This window comes from Vicugna pacos, chromosome 8 (genome assembly GCF_048564905.1).
Source record: "Vicugna pacos chromosome 8, VicPac4, whole genome shotgun sequence".
Classification (NCBI taxonomy): domain Eukaryota; kingdom Metazoa; phylum Chordata; class Mammalia; order Artiodactyla; family Camelidae; genus Vicugna; species Vicugna pacos.
The window spans coordinates 67,710,212-67,734,244 of record NC_132994.1 but is presented as its reverse complement, the minus strand read 5'-3'; the positions used below and the strand labels follow the sequence as shown (position 1 = coordinate 67,734,244).

At 45.0% G+C, this 24,033-nt stretch overlaps 1 protein-coding gene across 5 annotated transcripts in view; it reads left to right on the top strand.

The window, feature by feature from the left end:
* Window positions 1-19,182, top strand: part of CNKSR3 (CNKSR family member 3) — an 89,237-nt gene extending 70,055 nt beyond the window's left edge. For 4 of the 5 annotated variants that reach the window (XM_031679925.2, XM_072966068.1, XM_072966070.1 and 1 more), the window contains exons 7-13: window positions 1,807-1,866; window positions 6,499-6,567; window positions 6,803-6,949; window positions 11,999-12,123; window positions 14,625-14,833; window positions 15,322-15,411; window positions 17,812-19,182. In XM_031679925.2, coding sequence (XP_031535785.2) covers window positions 1,807-1,866; window positions 6,499-6,567; window positions 6,803-6,949; window positions 11,999-12,123; window positions 14,625-14,833; window positions 15,322-15,411; window positions 17,812-18,110 — 999 coding nt within the window. In that variant the 3' untranslated portion in view covers window positions 18,111-19,182. The remainder of the gene's footprint in view (window positions 1-1,806; window positions 1,867-6,498; window positions 6,568-6,802; window positions 6,950-11,998; window positions 12,124-14,624; window positions 14,834-15,321; window positions 15,412-17,811) is intronic. The other variant, XM_072966072.1, reaches the window with a different exon arrangement.
* The last annotated feature ends 4,851 nt before the right edge of the window (window positions 19,183-24,033 follow it).

Genomic DNA, 24,033 nt, shown 5'->3' with positions numbered 1-24,033 from the left:
CTTGGCACTACTTTTTGCTCTCTTTCCCCATCTTAATAAAAGTTGAATCAATGGGTTTTTATCCGTGGTGTGTCAAACAGCAGAGGTGTATTCCCCGTGAGACGGTGATCACCCCTGAATCTGCCTGTCGGGTCTTTGAGGAAGGAGCGTGTTAATCTTTGTGCCTCCCTTAAACTGGAGGGGTGCCTGTTTCTAATTTACTTCCTATGTTGTGTTACTTAATAGTCTTCACTCATACGTCCTGGTCTGGTTGTTAGTGGTTTGGATAAGTCACCAGGCAATGACTGGTGATACCAAATTAACTGAATACATTGTGTCACCACACAGAGAGATGGTCAGGAGAGAACAATCTTTACCTCATTCATTCTGCAGGTCTGAGGGCATTCCTTCTGAGTCCCCAGAGTTACAGCAAAATTCTCTGCGCCTACCACACAAATGATAACACCAAGGAGATCTCGTTTCTGATTCCTTTCTCTAGTGTTTCGACTTGGTCATTTCCCCTTCATCGCTCTTTGGATCTTGTTTTACAATGTTTCAGGAGGCTTAAAAATGAGTGTTGTTCTGAAGGGACTGCCTTTAATGTTTTATAAGTTTGTTTGTTTATTTATTTATTTATTTTTAAGCATTTTTTTTAATTGAGTTATAGTCATTTTACAATGTTGTGTCAAATTCCAGTGTAGAGCTCAATTTTTCAGTTATACATGAACATATATATATTCATTGTCACATTTTTTTCTCTGTGAGCTACCGTAAGATCTTGTATATATTTCCCTGTGCTATACAGTACAATCTTGTTTATCTATTCTACATTTTTAAATCCCAGTCTGTCCCTTCCCACCCTCCCGCCCCCTTGGCAACCACAAGTTTGTATTCTATGTCTATGAGTCTGTTTCGGTTTTGTATTTATGTTTTTTGGTTTTTTTTTTCCTTAAGATTCCACATATGAGCGATCTCATATGGTATTTTTCTTTCTCTTTCTGGCTTACTTCACTTAGAATGACATTCTCCAGGAGCATCCATGTTGCTGCAAATGGCGTTATGTTGTCGGTTTTTATGCCTGAATAGTATTCTATTATAGAAATATACCACATATTCTTTATCCAGTCATCTGTTGATGGACATTTAGGCTGTTTCCATGTCTTGGCTATTGTAAATAGTGCTGCTATGAACACTGGGGTACAGGTGTCATTTTGAAGTCAGGTTCCTTCCGGATATATGTCCAGGAGTGGGATTCCTGGGTCACATGGTAAGTCTATTCCTAGTCTTTTGAGGAATCTCCACACTGTTTTCCATAGTGGCTGCACCAAACTGCATTCCCACCAGCAGTGTAGGAGGGTTCCCCTTTCTCCACAGCCTCTCCAGCATTTGTCATTTGTGGATTTTTGAATGACGGCCATTCTGACTGGTGTGAGGTGATACCTCATTGTAGTTTTGATTTGCATTTCTCTGATAATTAGTGATATTGAGCATTTTTTCATGTGCCTATTGATCATTTGTATTTCTCCCTGGAGAATTGCTTGTTTAGGTCTTCTGCCCATTTTTGGATTGGGTTGTTGTTGTTTTTTTCTTATTAAGTCATATGAGCTGCTTATATGTTCTGGAGATCAAGCCTTTGTTGGTTTCATTTGCAAAAATTTTCTCCCATTCCGTAGGTTGTCTTTTTGTTTTACTTATGGTTTCCTTTGCTGTGCAGAAACTTGTAAGTTTAATTAGGTCCCTGTTTTATAAGTTTAAATCTCACTTGCGGCAGTGTTTCTAAATGTCGGAGTAATGATAAAGAGTTAATATATTTGTGACTCATTCTAGGGCATGTACATCAAATCCACCTATGACGGATTGCACGTAATTACTGGAACCACAGAAAATGTAAGTTCACGTCCTCTATTAAATACAAAAGCCATTGTATGTTTAAACAGATTTGACTGAGTCCCTATACTTTTCATTTAAACGTGTGCGTGCCGTTTTATTATCTGTAGTGAGAGCGTGGGTGCCTGTTTGATTTCTGTTGCTGGCTTGCTGCTTTTCACCAGCTGTCATCCATGTATTATTTAAATTGTCCTTTATTGTGCTTGTTTATACACCTAGCCCAGTTTTTGCCCCCACCCTTGTGTTTATTATTTTTTGCACTCTGGAGGTGTTAACCCATAAATACAAAAATAATCATCTCTTTGTTGTTGAGAATCACTCTTTTTAAAAATACTTTTATTGAAGTATAATCAGTTTACATGTTGTGTCAATTTCTGGTGTACAGCACAATGCTTCAGTCATATAGGAATATACATATATTCATTTTCATATTCTTTTTCACCATAAGTTACTACAAGGTATTCAGTATAGTTCCCTGTGCTGTACAGTATAGAGAATCACTCTTCTAAGAGCTGGAATTGGTGACCATATGTGTAAAATGGAGTGTTTTTTTTGCTTGCTTGTTTGTTAATGGAATTTATGTGTGTCACCAGAGCAACTATTTTGGGATTTTTGCTCAACAAAGATTCTTTTCATAGAGTTGTATTTCATAATATTTGCATGATATTGAAATTTAGTCCCCCCGCCACCCCCTAAACCTTTGAATAGAAAAAGCAGGGCTGTTTCTTCTGGGAGGGACTTTGTACCCTGTTGTCTTCCTTTTGAAAATTCTGCTACATAAAAGGTTTTTCTTTAGCCCCTGAACCATTTTGAATTTCTGAAAAGTCGAGCTAACTGAATGCTTGCTTTATGCAACCTAGAATATGGCTAGCTTCTGAATGACATTGATATGAAGCTAAAAATGTTTGAAAAGCCTCCCTGCATCAGTGTAATAGAAGCCTGTGTCTATGGAGTTAATGACTAGTTAATCACCTAAGACAAGAAGAAGTAGTTCCTAAAAACGAGAAACTTGGTAACTCCTTTTCTAATCTGTATGTGTCCGATTTTGAGCTTCAGCTGCTAGGTCTTCTGAGAAGATAAAACAGCGTGATCTTTGATGAGGGTTTGTGACACACACTTGATTTTGTAATAAGACCAAAAGGACGTTGCTTAAGGCAGTCAATGAATTATACATGAGTTGTGTGGTTCAGGCAGACAAATGAGTAAAGATGGTCGTATCGTTAAGCATCCTTTGTTGAGCTACAGAGAGAATACACTGAGCTTATTATTATACCACAGCACCTGATTGGCAACAATGTACAGGAAGTTCTCCTTTTAGGCTGGGGTTGGTGTGAAAGAAAAAAAAATCACAAATGTTCCTCCCTTTCCTTGTCAGAGACTTCATGCGTTTTAGCTCAGCCACAGCAAGAACATACTTGTGTCCTACTCAGTACATGTTTTTGGAGGTGGATAGATTCAGAAGGATGATGAATATTGTTTCATTATTTTTTTTTCTGGGGAGGAGGAGAAGGTAATTAAGTTTATTTATTTATGTATTTTTAATGGAGGTCCTGGGAATTGAACCCAGGACCTCGTGCTTGCTAAGCACACGTTCTACCACTCAGTTACACTCTCTGTCAATTTTTAGAGTTGAAGTTTTGCATCTAGCAACTTGGCGATTGCATTAACAGCCAGACCTGTGCAGTTCCAGGCTCAATTGGTTCTTTGAATCCATTTCAATCTTGGATAAAGATACGTGACACTATAATAGTATTACCAGAAGGCACATAGATTTCTTCCCTTCACTGCTCCCCACCCCAGCTCCTACCCCCTACTTTGAAGGATGAGAGTTGAATGAGAGATTAAACAAAACTGCTTTTAAATCAAATGAAATGTTAAATGATATAGTCCCTAGATTTCCTACCAGACTCATAAGACTGGGTGAGAGATTAGGGTCTGTCTGGTTGTGGTCGACCCTGGTGGTCCCGTACAGGGTGGTACCTGTCCCCTAGGGAGAGGTGGTTTCCATCTTGTGAAAGATTGAAAAGGGGAAAACTTGTCATATTCCATCTTGTAATCCACTTGAAAATGTCCCTCATTCTGTCAGTCAATCAACTTGTGTTCATCAAGTCCTTGGAGTGTGCCAGCCACTTCCTAAGTCTTGTCGGCGAGGGTGGGGGGTTAGGTAAGAGCCCACTTCTGAAGGGCTTGATCTGGATATTTTACACTTAGTACCGGACATTTTACACTTAAACAGCATCAGAAAATGCCAGCTCCCGGACAACTTTCTGGCTATCATTTAGGTCACTATGGCTTCAGAGTCAGAATGTTTTAATGGAAGCCTAATGTGGTGGGTGGGAGTGGAAGGAAGTCACCATTGTCATTCTCAAGCGACGCATCTCCACACTCTGCTATCTTGGACTCCAGGCTGAAGCAATGCCAGCAGGTCATCTCAGGCCTCCAGTCTACTCTTTTTTGGAGGTTACCTGAGAAGCCAGGCTCACTTCAAGGTCAGACTAACTAGTGATTTACTATCTGTCTTCCTTTTGCAAGTTATTCAAGACCTCGGCAGAAGTCTTGACCGCACCCCATCCTTACTCTCATTCCCCACCCCCAGCATGCGCTGAGAAGGGGGTGAACCTCGGAAGAATGCATGCGTTCTTCTCCCTGCCGTCGCTCTTCTACAGCAAACCAAACGAGCATCAGTTTTCAATAGTCTGTTTTCAATAGTCTGGCCCGGCACATGGGGGAGATGGTGAAGATAGGCCAGCGCCACTGCCCTAGGGAGGATTTTGGTCCCAGGCTCTTCTCTTTACCGGTGTCCTGCCAAGCACAGCTCTTAACCACGTGGGGAGGCGTTTGAGAGATGATGTGTGAGGATCCTTAGGAAGGGAAGTCAATTCAGGCCATCGGGGCTTACTTTTTTTTAAGATTGCCTATTTATAAACAGGGACTTCCTGGCCTCAGGCCCATGTTTTAGAAAGTGAAGCTTACCTGAAATGAATCCCCAGGCCAGGAAGGTTAACTGGACTGGACTGACTACAGGCAGACCTGTAAGACTTGATCTGTCACCTGGGTTAAGCATCTGACACCAGGGGCAAAAAGCCGCGTTGATACATTGTATTCATGTAGGATGTGCCTCGAGAGGAAGACATTTGAGACAGGCCATCTCCCAGCGGTACCCACAGTGCTGGTCTCTCAGGTGAGGCACTGCTGGTTGTTACGGTGGCAGGTTAAATGTTTTAAAAAATAACTGCCATAATTACGTGGGCCTTGTGTCGGACTAGCTGCATCAAAGGGACCATTGCTACAGTTTCATGCCACTTGCTCATTTCCAGTTGAGCCTGTCATGACAATTGAGTGAGAAAGTTCACCAAGTGTGCTGCCCCCTTCACTGTGTTCAAAGGTGCTGTTTCTAAAGGCTGTTTGGAGATTGTTTGAAGGTTCAGCCATTTATACGTCATAAAATAAAATACACTGGCTTAGATAACGTTTGATTATAATTTGAAATCAAAGTTATATCCTTTCCTTCTCTTTCGGTCATATGAAATATCTTTTTTTTTTTAATTGAAGTATATCCTTTTACAATGTTGTGTCAATTTCTGGTGTACAGCACAATGTTTCAGTCATAAATGTACCTACATATATTTGTTTTCATGTTCTTTTTCACTATAGGTTACTACAAGATATTGAATATAAGTCCTTGTGCTATACAGAAGAAACTTGTTGCTTACCTATTTTATATAAAATAGTTTATTTGCAAATCTCAAACTCCCAATTTATCCCTTCCCACACCTTATCCCCCTGGTCACCATAAGTTTGTTTACTTTGTGAGTCTGTTTCTGTTTTGTAGATAAGTTCACATCTTTTCTTTTGGTCATGTGAAACATCTTAAACAAAGAATTCTAGTTTGATTAAATGAACAAGAATACCATGGGAAATATTTGACAAATAGTTTACACCTAACTATCTGTCTGTACACACATACGTGAATGTGTATCTGTATCTGTATTGATATTTGCAAATTTGTATGTAGCAGATATTATTTGGCGGATACAAAGTCTGGACTTTGTTTGGATACTGTGAAAAGACATTCATTTTGAATTCAACCTGAAAATGAAAAATACTTACATTTTCCCCAAAGAAATACATTTTCTCCTGCCACTGTCTGTTTTAACAGCATTGTGATAGCATGTAAAACAAGTTTGAGTGAAAGTAAGATTTCGTTTTAATAACTGCTCAAAAGGAAATGGGGTGGTAGAGTTACAGCGATGGTCTTTATGCGGTAAACGGTCGGCTTTTGCAAGATTGATTTTGGTACGGATATGTGTCAGGTACTTTCTAAAAGAGTCGGTGGCTTTGCTCAGCCCATCGTGTGTCCCACTCTTTGTGATAGGTTAGTTGAACCTTAGCTGTTCCAACTGACAAATTATCTGTTACAACAAACCACTAATAAAGTAGATAACACCTGTATTCATATGCCAGGTTCTCCAAGCTGTGAGCTCTCGGGGAACTCAAGTATACTGAGTAACATTTCTTGGGAAAATTGTATTTCCACTGCTCATTTTCTGAGGAAGAAAGAGGGGAGAAGAAGTAGAAGCAGAAAGAAATAGAAGATTTGAAAAATAAGACAAGTCTCTTTGTTTCTAACAGTCTCCTGCAGACAGATCTCAGAAGATTCATGCTGGTGATGAAGTCATTCAGGTGAATCAGCAAACAGTGGTGAGTTTGTTCATTGAGACTTAAGACTTAATAGTCCCCCCTAAAACTTTTAAACCGTCTTGTTGCATTTTTAAAATTTGCAGCTTATATCCGATTTTCCATAACTTTAAGCAGTGCAGAGATGGACACATGTATAGCTACTTACTTGCTCACAGCTGGTTTCTTTGAGATAAAGCCATAGGCTTGAGTTCTCATTATTCATGAGTGAGTCCCCTCTCTTCATTTTCTTTTGAAGGTGGGATGGCAGCTGAAAAATTTGGTGAGAAAATTGAGAGAGAATCCTACAGGAGTTGTGTTACTGCTTAAAAAGCGCCCCACGAGCTCCTTCAACTTTACACCTGCTCCCCTGAAAAACCTACGATGGAAGCCGCCTCTGGTGCAGGTAACTGTCCCTGCTTGTAAGCCTTCATCTGGCATCAGTGCAGGGACCGTGTCCCACAGCTGATTTGTCCCCCAGAAGAAAGACTACAGTTTGAAGGCGGTTGGTTTCCGGAGTCTGTGTATGGATAATTATCCTGTAATCCTGTGTGTATGAAAATACACAGGTTTGCCCTGAACAGTATGGCAGCTACTAGCCACCTGCGACTCTTTAGATAATTACAGCGAAAAGGTTCAGTGGCTCAGTCTTACCAGTTACATTTCAGGTGCCTGGTAGCCACTTGTGGCTCATGGCCACCATCACTGCAGAAAGGTCCTTCTGATCCTTCTCTGTCCTTTCAAGCACACGCCCACGTGAAGGGATCCAGTCTGAACATTAACCTTGGAGAGACCACATGGGGTTGAGTCAGCGGTGTGTCAAGACAGGGTAGGGACTGTGGGCCCAACCCAGCCAGTAGAGAGGCAGAGAACTGTATCACTCCTTTGTTTAGACTTGGAGGTCTTGGGTGATAATAAAAGGCCAACTGGCTTTTAGTGAATTTTATTATTTAAATTCTCTACAAACAATACACTCCTTATTGCCTAACCTGGGTGAGAGGGCTCACTGACCAACCCCACTATTATGTCATCAGTCCTTAGTGTTTAATTCCTAAACCATGAATGAAAAGCAGTAACATTTTAATGCCCTTTTGTAAGAGTGAGATTGCAATTGTGTGATTGTCTTGTCCATCTTCGAATGGAAGGAACAGTGGCAGTCTCAAGCCATCACTTTGGAAACTTTGTGCTGCATGGAGCACGGGAAATACATCTCCATATGTACCTTAGGGGGTGGCCAGGGACATAAAAATAAATAACAGGACGTAGAGAGTGGAGCCAGGAGGGGCACAGAATTAAAGTCACTTCTTAAATAATAACAGAGCACATCCGTCGCACCCCCGCTGCTTCTGTTTGCATCGCTCAGTAGGAGGGGCGCCATCTCTGAATAGTTCTGGAATTCTCAGAGTGTGTTACGTAACCTCGTGGAGGTCTGCACTCGTCATCAGTCGCTGATGGAGCGCTTGCTGTCCCCTAGCTCTGCCAGCTCCTTGGTGCCCAGGGGTAGATGTTGGGTTCTGAAAAGGGGCGATGGGGACAGACAGGTAGGTGAAGGCGCCTCTTCCCAGGGAGGTGGGGGCACTTTGAAGCCTGGGGAACTAGCGGGGCTTTGGGAGACAGACGGGAGGCGGGGTCCTGGAGGAGACGAACGCTGCTCCTTAGACATGAGACGCAAGCCCACGGACCCAGGATGTGTGGCCATCAGGGTGGGCGGCGCCCAGACAAGCTTTCCTGGAAGCAGATGTTCTTGTGAAGATGACCGAGGGCATGTGCTTCAGGGAGAGTTTGTAACGGAGGGAGGGAGGCAGAATAAGGAGGGAGAGCCAGCCGGGTGCTGTCTCAGGTAGAAGCTAGGCTTGTCCTGTCGCACAGGTGTAACCACACAGCCACGGGCTCACGGCACTGTCCTCAGGGAAGGCAGCTGTCAACTGAGGGCGGTTCTCCAGAGACGGGGGCAGCTGTGAGCTTTTGGCAACAAATGTTCACAGCAACTGGGTTCCCTGGTGGACAGAGTGGCCCTGAGTGGGTGCCACAGCCGTCCTGCAAGAATGAGCAGACCAGGCCCTCCGGGGCAGAGGGCGGGGGAGGAAGCTGGGCTGGTGGGCCGAGCTGGACGAGCGGTGTGGAGTCCCGGGCTACAGAGTGTGTACGACAAGCTGACAGTTGGTTTTTACATTAATATCTGTGTTAGGTTGCTGGGGCCGCCGTAACAAAGTGCCACCAACTGGGCAACTGAAACAAAAGTTTATTTCTTCAAAATTGTGGGAGCTGGAAGTCTGAGATCAAGGCGCCAACAGGACTGGCTCCTTCCGGGGTCTCCCTCCTTGCCTTGCAGGTGGCCGTCTTCTCCTTACGCTTCCACGTGGTCTTCCCTCTGTGTCTGTGTCCTGATCTCCTCGTCTTACAGGGACACCAGTCAGACTGGATTAGGGTCCACCTACATGACCTCATTGTAAATTAAATGTGTCTTCAGAGACCCTGTCTCCACATACGGTCACATTCTGGGGGTTGGGGGAAGGAGCCCCTGATGCTGTCTAACCGCGAGGAGCAGCAGCTGGGAGGTGTGGCCTGTCTCGACGACTGGTGATGTGGTTCTCGGCGAGGCCGGCGACCCGGGCGATTCTAGTGAGAGACTGATGCAGGGGGCCCTTTGGAAGAAGCATCAAGAGGACTCACAGAGCAGCAGAGCATAGTGGACAGGAGGGGGCTCCCGAGCTGAACTCCTTGAGTTCAAATCCCACCTCTGCCCTGTCTTAGCTGTGGGACCCCGACAGGTATTTAGTATTTCTAAGCCTCACTCCCAGGCATTGGTGTTGACTGTTAGAAGAGGCTCTGGGGGAGGGGCGGGGAGGGCAGGCAGGGCAGGGGAGAAGCAGATGAGAGATGTGACCGTGGTCCCAGTGGGTGATACCAGCGACGGAAGTTGGAAAGTCAGGGAAGAGCCATCTGGGAGGCGGAGATGATGAGTCTTCTGAGCCTCCCTGAGTTTGAAGCGACAGGAAAATCCAGGTGAATGTGTGCGGAAGGGAAGTGAAAATTATCTCAGAGTAGAGGCTACAGTTAGTCCCTTGACTCCTGGAAATTCACTGAAGAAGGGACACACATCCCTTTCCTCTGGTTTTGTCCGCCGTCCTTCCACGTTCCACTGACTGTGCAGTTTGGGGGAAGAGGTGACGGTGAGGAGGGGGACCCTAGCTTTGCTTCCGACCCAGGGAGAGAACGACCACCAAAACGCAGAGGCCGTTTTGCAGCTTGGCTGCCCAGCGCCCTCGGGATGCGCCCCGGACGTGCTCAGGACACGGGCCCTGGCAGACCAGTACTCCGTACGCTTTCTCAGGCCCCGCCGTGGGCGCTCCCCAGTGTGTCATTTCTCAGGGGTCTGTGTGCCTGGGGGCCCACCTCTGGGGGGAGGGAGCTGCTTTGGTTCTTGTCGACACCATCAGTGCTCATCGCCAGTGGAAGGGTGTTCGCCGCTCTGTTTTTAGGCTCCAGTCCTGGTGAACGAGGGTTGCTGATGGAGAAGCCGCCGTCAGTGCTGGAGTGCCGGTTCTGCGGAAGTGCTCCACTTTGCTTCTGCTTCTGTTTGCTGGGGGCTCGGGTGCTGGCCCCGTGTTTCCAGACATTGTGCAAGACTGACAGAATGAGATGTCAGCTGGCTGCACAGTGAGGAGAGTTGACAGCCTGTGTGTTAGGGGCTGACGTGCAGGATACGGGGCTTCTTTTATGGGGGACTGGAGACTCAGTCCCGTCCCCCTGTGCTTCAGCGTCTCTCCCCAACACGGGGCTGTGGCTCAGCACTGGGGACTCCGTTCTCCCGCTCCTAGACTCTAGTTCACACTCTCACTTCTGGGAGATACCGGCTCGCTGTCAATCACCCCTGCGCTGGACGGGATGTGGCCATCTTTTTATGTCCCCCAGGGCCTGGCGCAGTCCCCACGTGGCACCTCCCACTGCCTTCACCAAACATCTCCGAGCTTCGACTCGGATTTCCTTGCTGCGCCTTTACCAGCTGGGCAAGGCTGGCCATCGCTACCAGACTGTGGGAGAGACAGGACTGCAGGCCTCACACAAGGCTTAAAAAAATAGGTCCTCTGAGACCAGTGACTAAAATTAAGCTGTGTGGATTTTCAGTTTTAAAAATTAACCTCTGTTACGTGTGCATGTCTGTAATACTAAATTAAGCAGCGTAAGGTTGGGTTCTTTCTATGTGACAAGCTGGGTGCTAAGCCTGTACATCTGTACTGTCACTTAATCCTCACAGCCACCCCATGTTGGTACTATTCTTGCCCCCGTTTATTCCCATTTTGTAGATGAGGCACAGAGAAGCTGAGTGAGTTGCCCAGAGATACACAGCTAATAAGAGGTCTAGCCAGGATGGGACCCAGTCTGAGCTCTGAGCCGACACCCCTTGGCAGTGGTGACATTGCTAGGGATGTGCGTGAACTGACTCATTCCATCCTCACCGCTGCCCTGCGTGAGAGGCACTGTCAGCGTGGCTGTTTTTCACAGGAGGAAACTGGGGCTTGGGGGCTTCAGTGATTTGCTGAGAGCTAGAATCCTAACCCGCCTGGCACCTGGTTCCTGGGCCTCTGTTTCTCACTATGCGTCTAAGGCTTTTAGAACTCTCAGTAAGTGGTGTATATGTGCAGTGGAATATTACTCAAACACAAAAAGGATGAAATAATGCCATTTTCAGCCACATGGATAGACCTAGAGATACATTACGTGAACTTACATGTGGAATCTAAAAAGTGATACAGATGAACTTATTACAAAACAGAAACAGCCTCACAGACAGAAAACAAACTTATGGTTAGCAGAGGGGAAAGGGGAGGGATAAATTGGGAATTTGGGACTGACAGATACACACTACTATATGTAAAATAAATAAACAATCAGGACCTACTGTATAGCACAGGGAACTATTCAATATCTTGCAATAACTTACAATGGAAAAGAATCTGAAAAAGAATCTGCATGTGTATAACTGAATCACTTTGCTGCACACCTGAGACTAACACAGCATTGTCAATGAACTATACTTCAATTAAAAAAACAAAAACTCTGTACTATACAGTACAATCTTGTTTATCTATTCTGCATATGCATACTGTATATAGCTTAGGGAAATATATACAAGATCTTGTGGTAGCTCACAGTGGAAAAAAAAGATCTGACAGTGAATATATGTATGTTCACGTATAACTGAAAAATTGTGCTTCACACTGGAATTTGACACAACATTGTAAACTGACTATAACTCAATAAAAAAAATGTAAAAACAAACAAACAAACCAAACAAAAACTCCTGGTAAATTCTGACTGTCTCAAAGAAGACCAGAGAGTAGCTGTGAATGCACGAACGACCTGGGCCCCTGGGTACCCAGGGGCTGATGTTGGCTTTGGGGACAGCCATCTCTGAGTTAACCTCCACGCTTTTACACTTGCTTCCATGCAGACCTCGCCTCTGCCCACGACCACCCAGTCCCCGGACAGCACAATGGATGCCTCGCTAAAGAAGGAGAAGCCAGCCATCCTGGATCTGTATATTCCTCCCCCACCGGCTGTTCCCTACTCACCCCGGTACGTCGGTGCCCGTTTTCGTGGTCGGCACGTCTCCTGGGCATAGAGACGCTAGTGGTGGTGGGAAGACCAGGAGCATCTTGAGAGGAGATGCTGCTGAACTCCAGAGTGATGGGGCTGAGTCTTGAATCCACTGCGAAAAAGTATCATCCTGGGGGGCTGGTGGTGGTGGAATGGGTGAAGGTGGTCGGAAGGCACAGGCTTCCAGTTATGAGCTAGGTCCTGGGGATGCGATGTACAGTGTGGAGACTGTTGTTAACAATCCTGTGTTGCATATTTTGAAAATTGCTAAGAGAATCGATCTTAAAAGTTCTTATCACAAGAATTAGTAACTACGTGTGGTGATGAATGTTAAATTTACCGTGGTGATCATTTTGCAGTACATACATGATTATGTTGGATGTCTGAGATGAATACAGTATTACATGGCGGTTATATCTCAGTAAACCTGGGGGTGGGGGAAGTGTGATCTTTTAGGAGGAAGTGCAGGGACAGATCCAGTTTGATGGGTCTTGAAGCCATACAGTTTGGTGGGGAGGGGGCTCCCTAAAGTATGTGCTCTTGGAAACGCATTGTCTTGGCTCCTCACTAGGCATTGAAAGGAGCTGTTTGGGGGTCCCTGAAGCTGAAATTTCATTAACTACATAGTGACTTCATCTCTGGGGCAGAAGATACTAAATATTTCTGTAAGATTAACTGAAGTTACAGTTTTCTTTTGCTGAGCGAGATGTATTCTTCATAGGATTTAAAAAACCCTGTGAGAATAGGTGTGGGTGGGCTATATTTGCACGTACTTGTGTGTTTGTATCTATTATAAATTCTTAAAGATCATTGCTTTCTTAATGGCTGTCTTAAATGTTTACAGTAAAATGAGGATGGTCATGCTAGACGTTATATAGGAGATGATTAAGGGATGAAATGTAGGCTTATTTATATCTTACGAAGTTACATATGCTGGTAAAGCTAGAGAATCTGGCTCATCTATTCAACATATATTTACTGAGAGTTGGGCCTGAGTTACCGTCTTATGCAAAACAGATGTAGTTCTTGTCCCCAGAGAACTGTCAGTGCCTTAGTCAGCTGTTGAAGCATAAATTGAGAAATACGTAATCATGCTGTAATATTTCATAAGACAAAGTTTGGACTGAATTTATAGTGATGTTTCACTTTATATTGAAGTTTTTCATTTGTTTGCTAAGCTGAGCTCTTCGCTTCTCCCGTGTTTCTTTCCTGGGCACAAAGAAGAATTAATGTGATTTTTCTCATCCTTGAGTCTTGGTTGCTCAGAACTTATTACGGCATGTAGAGCAGTGACCTCGGTGTTCAGGGCCATTCTGGTTGGTAGACAGGACTCTTCTGTGTTCACAGACTGGAGTCCCATGGTCACGGGGTATCTTAAGTGTGTTTAAAACTATGAGGAGTTTTTGCCTCTGCACGCGGAGTACAGAGGGTTTCACTGATGAGCAGTGCCTGGGCAGTTCACTGAGACTAGGGAGGGCCCCACCGGAGGGCCCCACCCCCAGCCACCACCAACTCCCCTAATCTTAAATATTCCTGTCTGAGTCTCAGTGAGAGGTCACAGCTGTGGCCAAAAAAAAAAAAAAAAAAAAAGAGTATGTATGTGGTAAGGGTGAAAGGGAACCGGGGCTTTTAATCTACTTGGGGGAGACGTGCATGAACACACACACACACACACACACACCCCACACCACTGGTGAAGGGTATTTTCTGCAGAGTGAAAAAATGCAAATGGTGACAGAGAACAAAGGTCAGGAAAGCTTTGTGAATGGGGACGTTATACGCCCGGATTAAAAGTATGGAAGGAGATAGAGTCATGGGGGGAAGGGGTATGCAGGCAGCAGGCTCGGGGACACGACGAGGCAAGGCTGACCTTTAGATTGTTTTTGGACCCAGTGGATTCGGTATTTTTCTAGTAGTTTTTCGATGATCACCTTATGGAACAACCTCCTCCAGTATTTTCTGACTAAATGCAAGAAATTTAACCAGCTGGTAACCTGGACTCAACTAAAGTTAAGTTCTATTATGAGCTGACATGTCGAAAGAATTAAGTTGTGATTGGTGATCCAGTTTTTGTTGGTTTCTATACTTAGTTCAGAAAATAGACACCCTCCGTTGGTTACTCTGAAGGCCTTTAGTATTTTTTAACATCATTTTCAAACCTAACAACTGCATCACACATGAAGCGTCTGCTTTATCTTGCACAGATACTGCTTGATGTGAGAAAAAAGGTTTGCTAGATCGTACCTTAACTTACGGTCTCTGTAGTAAGTAGGAGGTTCAGTTATAGGACGGATGTACAGGGAAGCCAGAGTTAGCTTTTCCAAGGTATATTTGTATCATTTAAACACGTATGGAAAAGAAAATCTCATTTTACTTAGTAGGGTGACTTCTTATGTGTGCTAGAGGTGGTATGTCTCGGGTAGTTCTTCAGCGTGGGAGTATCTTTGCAGGCATCTGAATGATTGCCCTCTGTTTCTCAGGGAAGAGAACGGGAGTTCTGTTTACAGAGGATTCAGTAAGTGTAAACAGCCACTGGCTGGTCCTAAAGGTTCCGAGTCTCCCAATTCCTTCCTGGACCAGGAAAGCCGGAGACGGAGATTCACCATCGCTGATTCTGATCAGCTGCCTGGGTATTCAGCAGAAACCAATATTCTGCCCACAAAAATGAGAGAGAAAACACCATCTTACGGTACGTTGCGGAGGGTTTGTTTGGCTTCCTCCCCCCCTGCCCCCAGCCCCTCTCCTTATTTGGAACTGTTGGATGAATTTGGCAGACTTGAAGGGTAATCTGAGGAAAACATAACCCTCAGTGAAATTCTAAGTATGAGACCGCTATTCATCTCTCTCAAGAGAAGGCTGTTGGGTCATTACGCTGCGTGGCATCGAAGCCCAGCCGGGTGAGGTCATGCGACAGTTTTAGCTTTCAGAGCCCGCGTTCTAACTTGCACTTGCTCTGCCCCGTGGACGGGCAGACTCAGGTTCTGCCTGCCTCTGCCCTGAGCACGTGCTGTGGAAATCCGATGCTTTCAAATCCTGTCCCTCATTCTAGAGCACGTTCTCTCTTACGCTGAAGTGAGTGTGCTGTCGGGTGGGGGGAGGGGCTCGTAATAAAGGAAGGGACGGATTCCCCAAAGCCCCCCAAACTCAGCTTTTCCGTTTCCTTCCCTCCCTCTGAAGGCAAGCCCCGGCCTCTGTCAATGCCTGCGGATGCGAGCTGGATGGGGATCGTGGACCCCTTTGCCAGACCCCGAGGTCATGGGAGGAAAGGTGAGTTTAAGTAACCTGAGAAGCACCACACCTGGAGTCAGAAGGCCAGGCCCTGGGTTCAGCCCTAGTCCTGAGTGGGCTCTAAGGACGGGAGAAGGACCCGGCCTCTCTGAGCCCCGTTTTCTCATCTACAACATCGGGGGTGCTGAAGACCTCCAAGTGCCTGCCCATTTCTAGAATGGCAGAACTACATCATCTTAATCAGTGACCATAAGTCTCCTTATTGTATCGTGTGCTCGAAAAAGGCTGTAGACCTTGATGGTGCAATTTCTAAACAAGTAGAAGTACATGATTCGTTAAACAGTCTCCTCCTGTATTCTCTGACTGTAATTATTGGAGTCTGTTTGATTTTTGATGAACAGAGATGGCTTTTTCCCTCCCCGATCCTTCTTGTGTTAGAGCATAATTACTCTTGGAAAAGAAACTTGGGTTTAATTTACCCTGTAATCAAAGTTACTAGTGATGACACTGGCCTTGAGGGAAATGTCTGTAAATATTTTTGGCCGGATTACATTTGATGGTCAGCATGGGCAGGACCTAGTAACTTCGCTTTTGCTGGGCAGAAACAGAGAGCAGGTGGAAGTCGGAGTATGTTAGGCTTTTGATAGTAAGAGGAGGAAGAAAGATGTTTTGGAGGCCCAGCTTCCAAAGTGGTCAACCCCTTCCATCTCCCTGGGACTTTAAAGTTGGTCACCGACGAACCCGAGTCACCGGGATTGCACTGCAGTAGAAAGGGGAGAGAAGTGCCTTCTAGGGGCCACGACGCCCTTAGCTGACACGTGAAGATCTGCGGAGCCGCCAGCAGGGGGCAGGGCTGTCCTTTGTTTGGATTTAGCAACGTCCACGTTGTCACTGCCATTCTTTTTGGCCTTTGAAGCCCCCACTTAGCCTTTTATTACCTTGACTATGGAGAGTTGGGGGGTGGGGGTGGGGAGTGTGAGGTCAGGAAGTAGAAAGATGCTCCACCCTCATCCCGCCTTCCACGTTTTTCTGGTATATTCGTTTTAGAACGAAAGGCCTCTACATAATGGGCACTTAAAAAAAACCCCAGCTTTTTAGAGAGACAACTCACATACCATAAAGCTCACCCTGTTAAAAGTGTACAAGTCAGTGGTTTTTGGTACGTTTGTAGAGTTGTGTGTCCAGCACCACCGTCTCATTCCAGAATATTTTATCACCTGAAAAAGAGACCCCTGTAGGCGGTCATTCCTCATTCCTCCTCCTGCAGCTCTTGGCGCCCAATAATCTACTTTCTGTCTCTGGATTTACTTATTCTAGACATTTTAGATTAATTGACTCCTACGAAACGTGGCTTTTTGACAAAGGGTACTTTTGAAAAGTAACTTTTCCCCTTTGATTATAAAAGCAAAGCAAGCACATGGAAAAACATCTAGAAGGTTCGAGGAAACTCATCTGTAATCTGCTCCCCCAGCCTAGAAATACTCACTCTGCATGCTGTGTGCGTTTTCTGATTGCTCCCATATTTACACATTGTACACCTGGAAACCATGTGTGAACCGAACAGATCAATGTCCAGTAATACCGTGTTGGGGAATGCTGTTTAGACCAAGTGCGTTTTTGGTAGCAGCTGCGTGAGCAATCCGTCTTAGGTCTGTAGCACGTCCTGACTCAGTCTGCTGCTGTTGGGCATTCGGGTTGTTTCTGCTTTATTCCCCCCCCCCCCCACCCCGCCCCAGTTGTAAATAACACTTCGATCAGTATCTTCGTACACTTTTAAAAGTAGAATTTCTGGGTCGGAAGAATGCTGCGTGTTATCAGAGTGCCCAGTGTGTTAGGTTTCTACTTGGTTTCTTAATCCCTCCCTCTCCCCATCCCAGGGGCTCTCCTGGCTCTTAGGGTGTCATCAGCCTTCCTTTTCCGGAAATATCCCAAGCCTTGCAGAGCATGAACGTCTTTGAGCCCCATCCATTAAAGGTGAAGAGTGCCTGCCCTGCATTCAGAGTCACAACCAAAGGCACCCCACCTTCCTAAATGCTCCCTGGGGACGCTCCAGGACCCGTGCTCCGTGCTGCAGGCACTGAGCAAGGACAGATGTGAAGGAGTCATAGAATTATAAGGCTTCTCTGATTTTTGATTGCAAGTGACAGTGTGTAAGAAAGCATGGACTCTCTGGTTGCGTTTGGCCCTGTGTTTCCTCTCAGGCGCACAAGCAGCCTGCCGTGTGGACCTCTTGCGTTTCGTTTCCGCTGTCTCAGCGCCCGGTGGGGAGGGCGTGGCCGCCTGGGAGGCTCGCAGCCCATCCCGGGAGGAGGGCGGGGAGTGGTGCCCCTTTCCGAGAGAGAGAGGCGTGCGAAGTCGGAGCAGCTGCGGCCCGGCCGCCGGAGGCGCCCTGCAGAGGACGGGTATTTTAACGGACCTGTGGGCTTTGTCTGAAAACAGGCGAGGACGCCCTTTGCCGGTATTTCAGTAACGAGCGCATCCCCCCCATCGTCGAGGAAAGCTCGTCGTCCCCGTACCGGTTCTCCAGGCCCACGACCGAGAGGCAGCTGGTCCGAGGCGCAGACTACATCCGAGGCAGCCGGTGCTACATCAGTTCAGATCTCCACAGCAGCGCCACAATTCCATTCCAGGAGGAGGGGACCAAAAAGAAAGCCGGCTCCTCGGCGGCCAAGTCCTCCTCCGCAGAGCCGTCCCTGCTGGTCAGCTGGTTCACTCGCCTGAAACTGTTGACTCACTGAGCCCCGCGCTCCCCGGACCCTCCTCGTCTCCTGCTACCAAGTGCCTTGCTTCTGCAGTTGACCACCTGTTCTAATTTTCGTCCACAGTGTTACGCAGTGACCTTATGCAATTTTGTGGGGTTTTTTTTTTTTTTTGAAAGTTGTATGTTGCATTTCTTGGAGTTTTGAAGTCATTGGATGGGAACAAATCCAGAGGATCGTAGGTGCTGCCTTGTGGAGGCAGAAGGAGAGAAGTGGGTAGCGTCTGCTGGTGTTGGCGTCCTTAAGTGTCAGAACACAGAGCCACACTCTCTAAACCGGAGCCCCGGCCAGAATATTGTGGTCATTATGGGGAACGGGGCCATTGTTCGTTTTGGGGGTAGAACTAAGATTGGTGGCCACTGTTACGCAGATGTGCTGGCTTGTGGTCCAGCTTCTTCACCCGAAAAAGCCGGTGAAGAAAACATTTTTATTTTGACTTTTTGAGCGACATACCACACGTGGAAGTGTAGCAGCTTTGCCTTTGAAATAATAATGTGGCAAGCCTCTGCTGCCCTTTCCAAGCAGAGGTATACGTGTAGGCCTGTTACACTGGGCTAAGGCCCTTTTCATAACCATCTCAGTGTAGGTCAGTTAATCCAGAAACACGTGAACACATTCAGATAGGGCTTACGACACACAAAGAGGTTTATGGTTACTTGTGAGGGATCTCGTTTTTGTGGTGGTTATATATTCTTGTCTTTAAGGGAGAAGAAGCTATACAATTTGCTGACAGCCAAAGCGTCATTCCGAAAAACAAAGCAACCATACTTGGGTTTATGAGAGAGACATTGATTTGCATTTTCACCTATTCAATGACGATCTTCCAGGAAAGAACGGACAGTTCTTCAAAATTATACACTTTTTGCTAATGCGAAATCTCTTGGAAAATCTCACGGTCACTAATTTTCAACTAGCATCAGGTATTTTGGAAAAGTGTGTCTGGATATTAACTCTTGTTTAAACTGACTGTATGATATTTTGTTAGAATGCAAAAGTACTATCTTGTTAATTTAAGTGTTTTAAATATAGTTGTATATTTTTCTTACTCTTAGTCACATGTAGTTGATATATTTCTGTTTTGCGTCCTACATGAAGCTAACAAAAAAATCTTCAAGATGTTTGCAGGTTGACAAGTGACCACGTGGCTGTTGCCACCGCGGGCGCTCTTGTTAGAAAAGAAAAGAAAGCTTCCCCAGGCATTTTCGGATTTTAGGGGTTAGAAATGGGGGCTTTGAGGGAGCATGTGAATAGTCAGATTACATTCGGGGACTTTTCTGAGCTGTATTCTTGGGCAAAGCTGATATTCCCTACTGAAAAATACTCTCTCCCCACCAGACAAATTGTCCACTTTGCTGAACTGCCTGAAATTCAACGAAGTGGACATTCCCTGGAGTTAGTAAACATCTTCCTTTTAAAATGCCTCTGGTGGGGTTAAGGGAACTGGCAACCGGTTGTGTATTAGTGTGATTGACTTCAGTCAAGCCGGCTTCCTGTCAGCCCACCCCTAAGGGGACTGCAGTGAAGATATAGTTGTTTCATGGGGGATGGAAAGGATCTTGGCAAACAGGGAAGAAGAGGCTTGGGATGCGCGATTCATTGGATGCTCGGGATACTGTATAAGGGCCAAGCTGGGGCGGGAAGGTCTGGTAATAGGGCACTGATGGCAGGAGGGGGCTGTGGAAAAGGAGGGACACCAGCCCTGGCCCTTTCACTGTTAGCCTGAGCTGGCTTTGCGCCCAGAGAATGGGGTGACAGCTCTTTCTCTCTCTCCCCAGATTTTAGTGGAGGATTCTTAAGGCTGTAGCTTCCCTGAGTGAGGAGTCCAGGAATTTTGGAGCTCTTTGCTGGAGCTTAGCCCCTTTTCTGTGGAGAAGATGCCCCTTGTGATCTAATGACCATCCTCAAATGAATTTTCAGTCCCCAGCTTCAGTTACTGTACCAGATCAGTGTTTTCCAGACTGTTTCCCTGGGGGAGGCCAGAGAAGTTTCTGGGTTCTCTGCCTCCAGTCAGCCTACACAGCTTCATTTTTATTTTTATTTGGGGTTTTCTCTTGAAATGTGTTTGAGAAATAGGTTGCTGCTTCGAGAATTTTGTATAAATCTTTATATCTTTACTCTTGAGGTACAAAATAGGTTAATTCTAATTTCTTAGAAATTAGTGGAAACTACTTGCATAGAAGTAATCCAGGTTGAATGGTGGGCATGTGTGAACATCTGAAGATGCAGAATGCAGAATGACACTTTGGGATATGGTCCCTTAAAATGGTGATTTTTTTCAATACCACCAGACCCAACTCTGCAGCCACCCCTTTTTGTAATAAATATTTTATAACGTCACTATAATCATAAATGAACATCATGGCTGATACAACCTACCTTCACACATAGAAGCATCACCTCCATTTGCTATTCCAAAATGAAATTAATAGGTAATGTAACTGACCTCTGCACACTCTTCAGAATGTCCTGACTATAAACAGACGTATAGAAGTATTTTGTAATGAAATAATTATTTTAATATATAAATGCTTTAGTGTGATTACGTTATAAGATGTGTGAAATGATGAAGTGAAGCACATCCTAGTACCTGTATGTGGAATCCCCAAGCCCGTGGCAGCTGTGCAGGCCGGCTGTGTTAGCAGCTCGGCACCAGAAATGGGATTGATGTCAGCAACGCAACTTCCTAAAGTACTGCCAGTTTTTTTGTATTTTCAATTGAATGAAAGATTCTTTATAGTCTGTGGTGCTTTAGAATGTTCAAAAGCTTCACACACATGATTTCATATAATCCCATAATAGCCCCCTTTCCCCTGCATCCCTATTCCCACTGGTAACCGCTAGTTCTCTGTATCTGTGAGTCTACTTCTCTTGTTTTATTCACTAGTCTGTTGTATTTTTTAGATTCCACATATAAGTGATGTCATACAGAATTTGTCATTCACTATTTCACTTAGCATAATGCCCCCAAGTCCATCCTTGTGGCTGCAAGTGGCAAAATTTCATTCTTTTTTATGGCTGAGTAGCATTCCATTGTAGATTCACATCTTCTCTATTCAGTCATCTGTTGATGGACACAGGTTGCTTCCATACGTTGGCAATTGTAAATAATACTGCTGTGAACATTCGGGTACTTGCATCTTTTTTAATTAGAGCAAGCTTGGTCTTTCTCTTCTTTCTTCTTTCTTTCTTTCTTTCTTTCTTTCTTTCTTTCTTTCTTTCTTTCTTTCTTTCTTTCTTTCTTTCTCTCCTCTCTTTCTCTCTTTCTCTCTCTTTCCCTTTCTTTCTTTCTCTCTCTCTTTCTCTCTCTCTCCCTTTCTTTCTCTCCTTCTTTTTTACATTTACCTAGGAGTGGAATTGCTGGGTTATATGGTAGTTCTATTCTTAATGTTTTGAGAAACCTCCATGCTGTTTTCCACAGTGACTGCATCAATTTACATTCCCACCAGCAGTGTACAAGGAGTTCCCTTTCCTTCAAATGTGGCCAGTTCTCGATAAGGTTCTAGATAAAACAAAAGTCTTTAATCGTTACATCCAAATGATGCTTACTGGATGCCTGGCATTGATCTAAATCCTTCCCTAGCAGCTTTCTGAGGTGGGTGGTACTGTTACTCCCATTTTACATATGAGGGTGCATAGCTGGAAACAGCAGAGCTGGGATTAGAATTGAAGCGGTCTGGTTCTGGCATCCTGTTCATTTTGCTTTGCACTTTCCGTCAGTTTATAAAATAATTGCCTTCCTGAAAAATCCAATGCATATTAAAACTGGGTTAAAAATTCCCTGTATGTTTATATATAAAATGAAATTAGATTATAATTTAAAATAACTCAGGTAATTCTAGACTGGCTTTCCATCTACATGAATGTTTGGTGGGGCGGTTGGAAGTTGTGCTGATGGGGGACAGTTCTCTGCTGGGAGGGGTTCCAACCCGTAGGGCTGTGTAGCTTCCCTGCTCCACCTGTTGAATACAGGTAGCAGCCTTCCCATCGTTAGGGCCTCAAAAGTCTTCACATTCCCACAACTGCCTCTAGGGGGCGGTACCACCCCCCTGGGAACAAGTGATTTAAAAGAAATCCTGTTCCATCATTGAGTAGAGTTTCAGTCTTCAAGTTTTGTATTTGTCTGCTTTCTATCTCTGCTCCTCTCGCCTCATTTCTCTCCCCACCAAAGAATCTGTTCTGTGGGGGTTTTTGTTTCTGTGTTTCTCCCCAAAGTCAAGCATTTGTTGCCTCCTCTGGCCCAAAGGCCATCAATATTCCCGAATTTCAGCCTATTTAGCCCTTGGAAAACTCCGAGAGGTATTTACACTTAACTTGTCATCCCCTAAAGAGCTTGTGTAAGTTAATCTCTTTGACACTTGAATAAGTTGCTTTTTTGCCACCATAAGCATGAATGGGGTGGCCATGCAGGCCTCGCTGGGGTGTTTCCACCCATCGTATCTGTGGTTAGTTGTTACGGAGAAGTGCTTCCCAGTTTGCTCCCACCCTTGCGAACAGAATCACTGCATCATTTCTTCTGGGATGAGGCCACTGCCACCTGCTTCCTTGGCGATTATATGCAAGGTGGGCACCTTGAAAAGGAAAAAAACTACGTTTGGTATGGCCACTTTTGGGGTTGGCCAATGACATTTGATTTTATTCACCCTTGGAGTTACCCTGCTTGTGTATCTTTTTTATATGTTCATGCTGATCACCTGGAAGGTGAGTATTTAAAAATGTATTGGTTAAAAACTGGCCTAAAGAAAACACAAACCTTTTCAAGGTGCCCACCTTGCATATAATCTCCAACACAAAGCTGCCCTTTCTGATGTTTCTTCAAATACGTAGAACACCTTGTGTGAGCAATCAGCCTAGTAGGACCACAGTCCGTGTTTACTGATACCTAAGGGACTTAATAGATTTTTATAAACTGTAGGGCATGGGATTAGAAAAAATATTAATCTTCTTATTGTAAAAATTGCCTTAAATTTTTCTGGAAATTTCTCAAATGCCAAGTTTTGCCTTAGGGATTTATTTATTTTTGGCCACAATTATTACCAGAAGTGTGCTGTTTGGCAAACATAAGTAAAGGGACAGGTGATTACATCAAATTCAGATTTACTGGACGGTCGTGTTTTTCTCTAGTTTTAGGAATGAGAGGCCTGTCCCAAACCCTGTGTGTGTGTGTGTGTAGAAGAGAACTTTTTTTTCTTTTTTCTTGCTGCTTTCTTCCCTTTTTTGGTGGGGGGAGGGTAATTAGATTTATTTACTTATTTACTTACTTTTAACAGAGGCATTTTGAACTCAGGACCTCATGTATACTAAGCTCACATTCTACCACTGAGCTCTCCCCTCCCCTCCTTGTTTCTTTTAAGACAATATTTTCCTACTACAAAAGTCCTTCTGAAATAATGACCTATGACCTACTGATTTTGGAAAGAGGAGAGGTAAATTTTGTCTGTAAGCAACAAAATGTCACGCAGCCAGAAGGCTGTCACACATAGTATGTCAGAGCCTTTGGGGCTCCCCTTACATAGAAATGGTGCCGGGTTTTTAAGGACTAGATTGTGGCTGTGATGTGACCATCCCTAGGCACGTTCGTTCTAAAACCATGGCAGTGTTTATGAAACTCCTCCTCTTGGTCGATCCTACGCTTAAATGCTGCCCGTTTTCAACAGACCTGAGGGATTAAAGCACGTGAGGATACAACGGAAGGTGGTGCTGGGGGGTGTCAGTCCTCATTCTCTCCTGGATCCCACCGCCCGGGAGTCACTGCTCAGACGAAGGCAGTTCACAGCCTGAGTGCTCGTGTCATGCTTGCAGCTGAATGTCACACACACTCATGCTTCACCAAGCTTCCTGTTTCTCTGAAGAGTAAAACTGACGCTGTAGGAGAGAAATCAAGAAATAAACCTCGAAGTGTTTT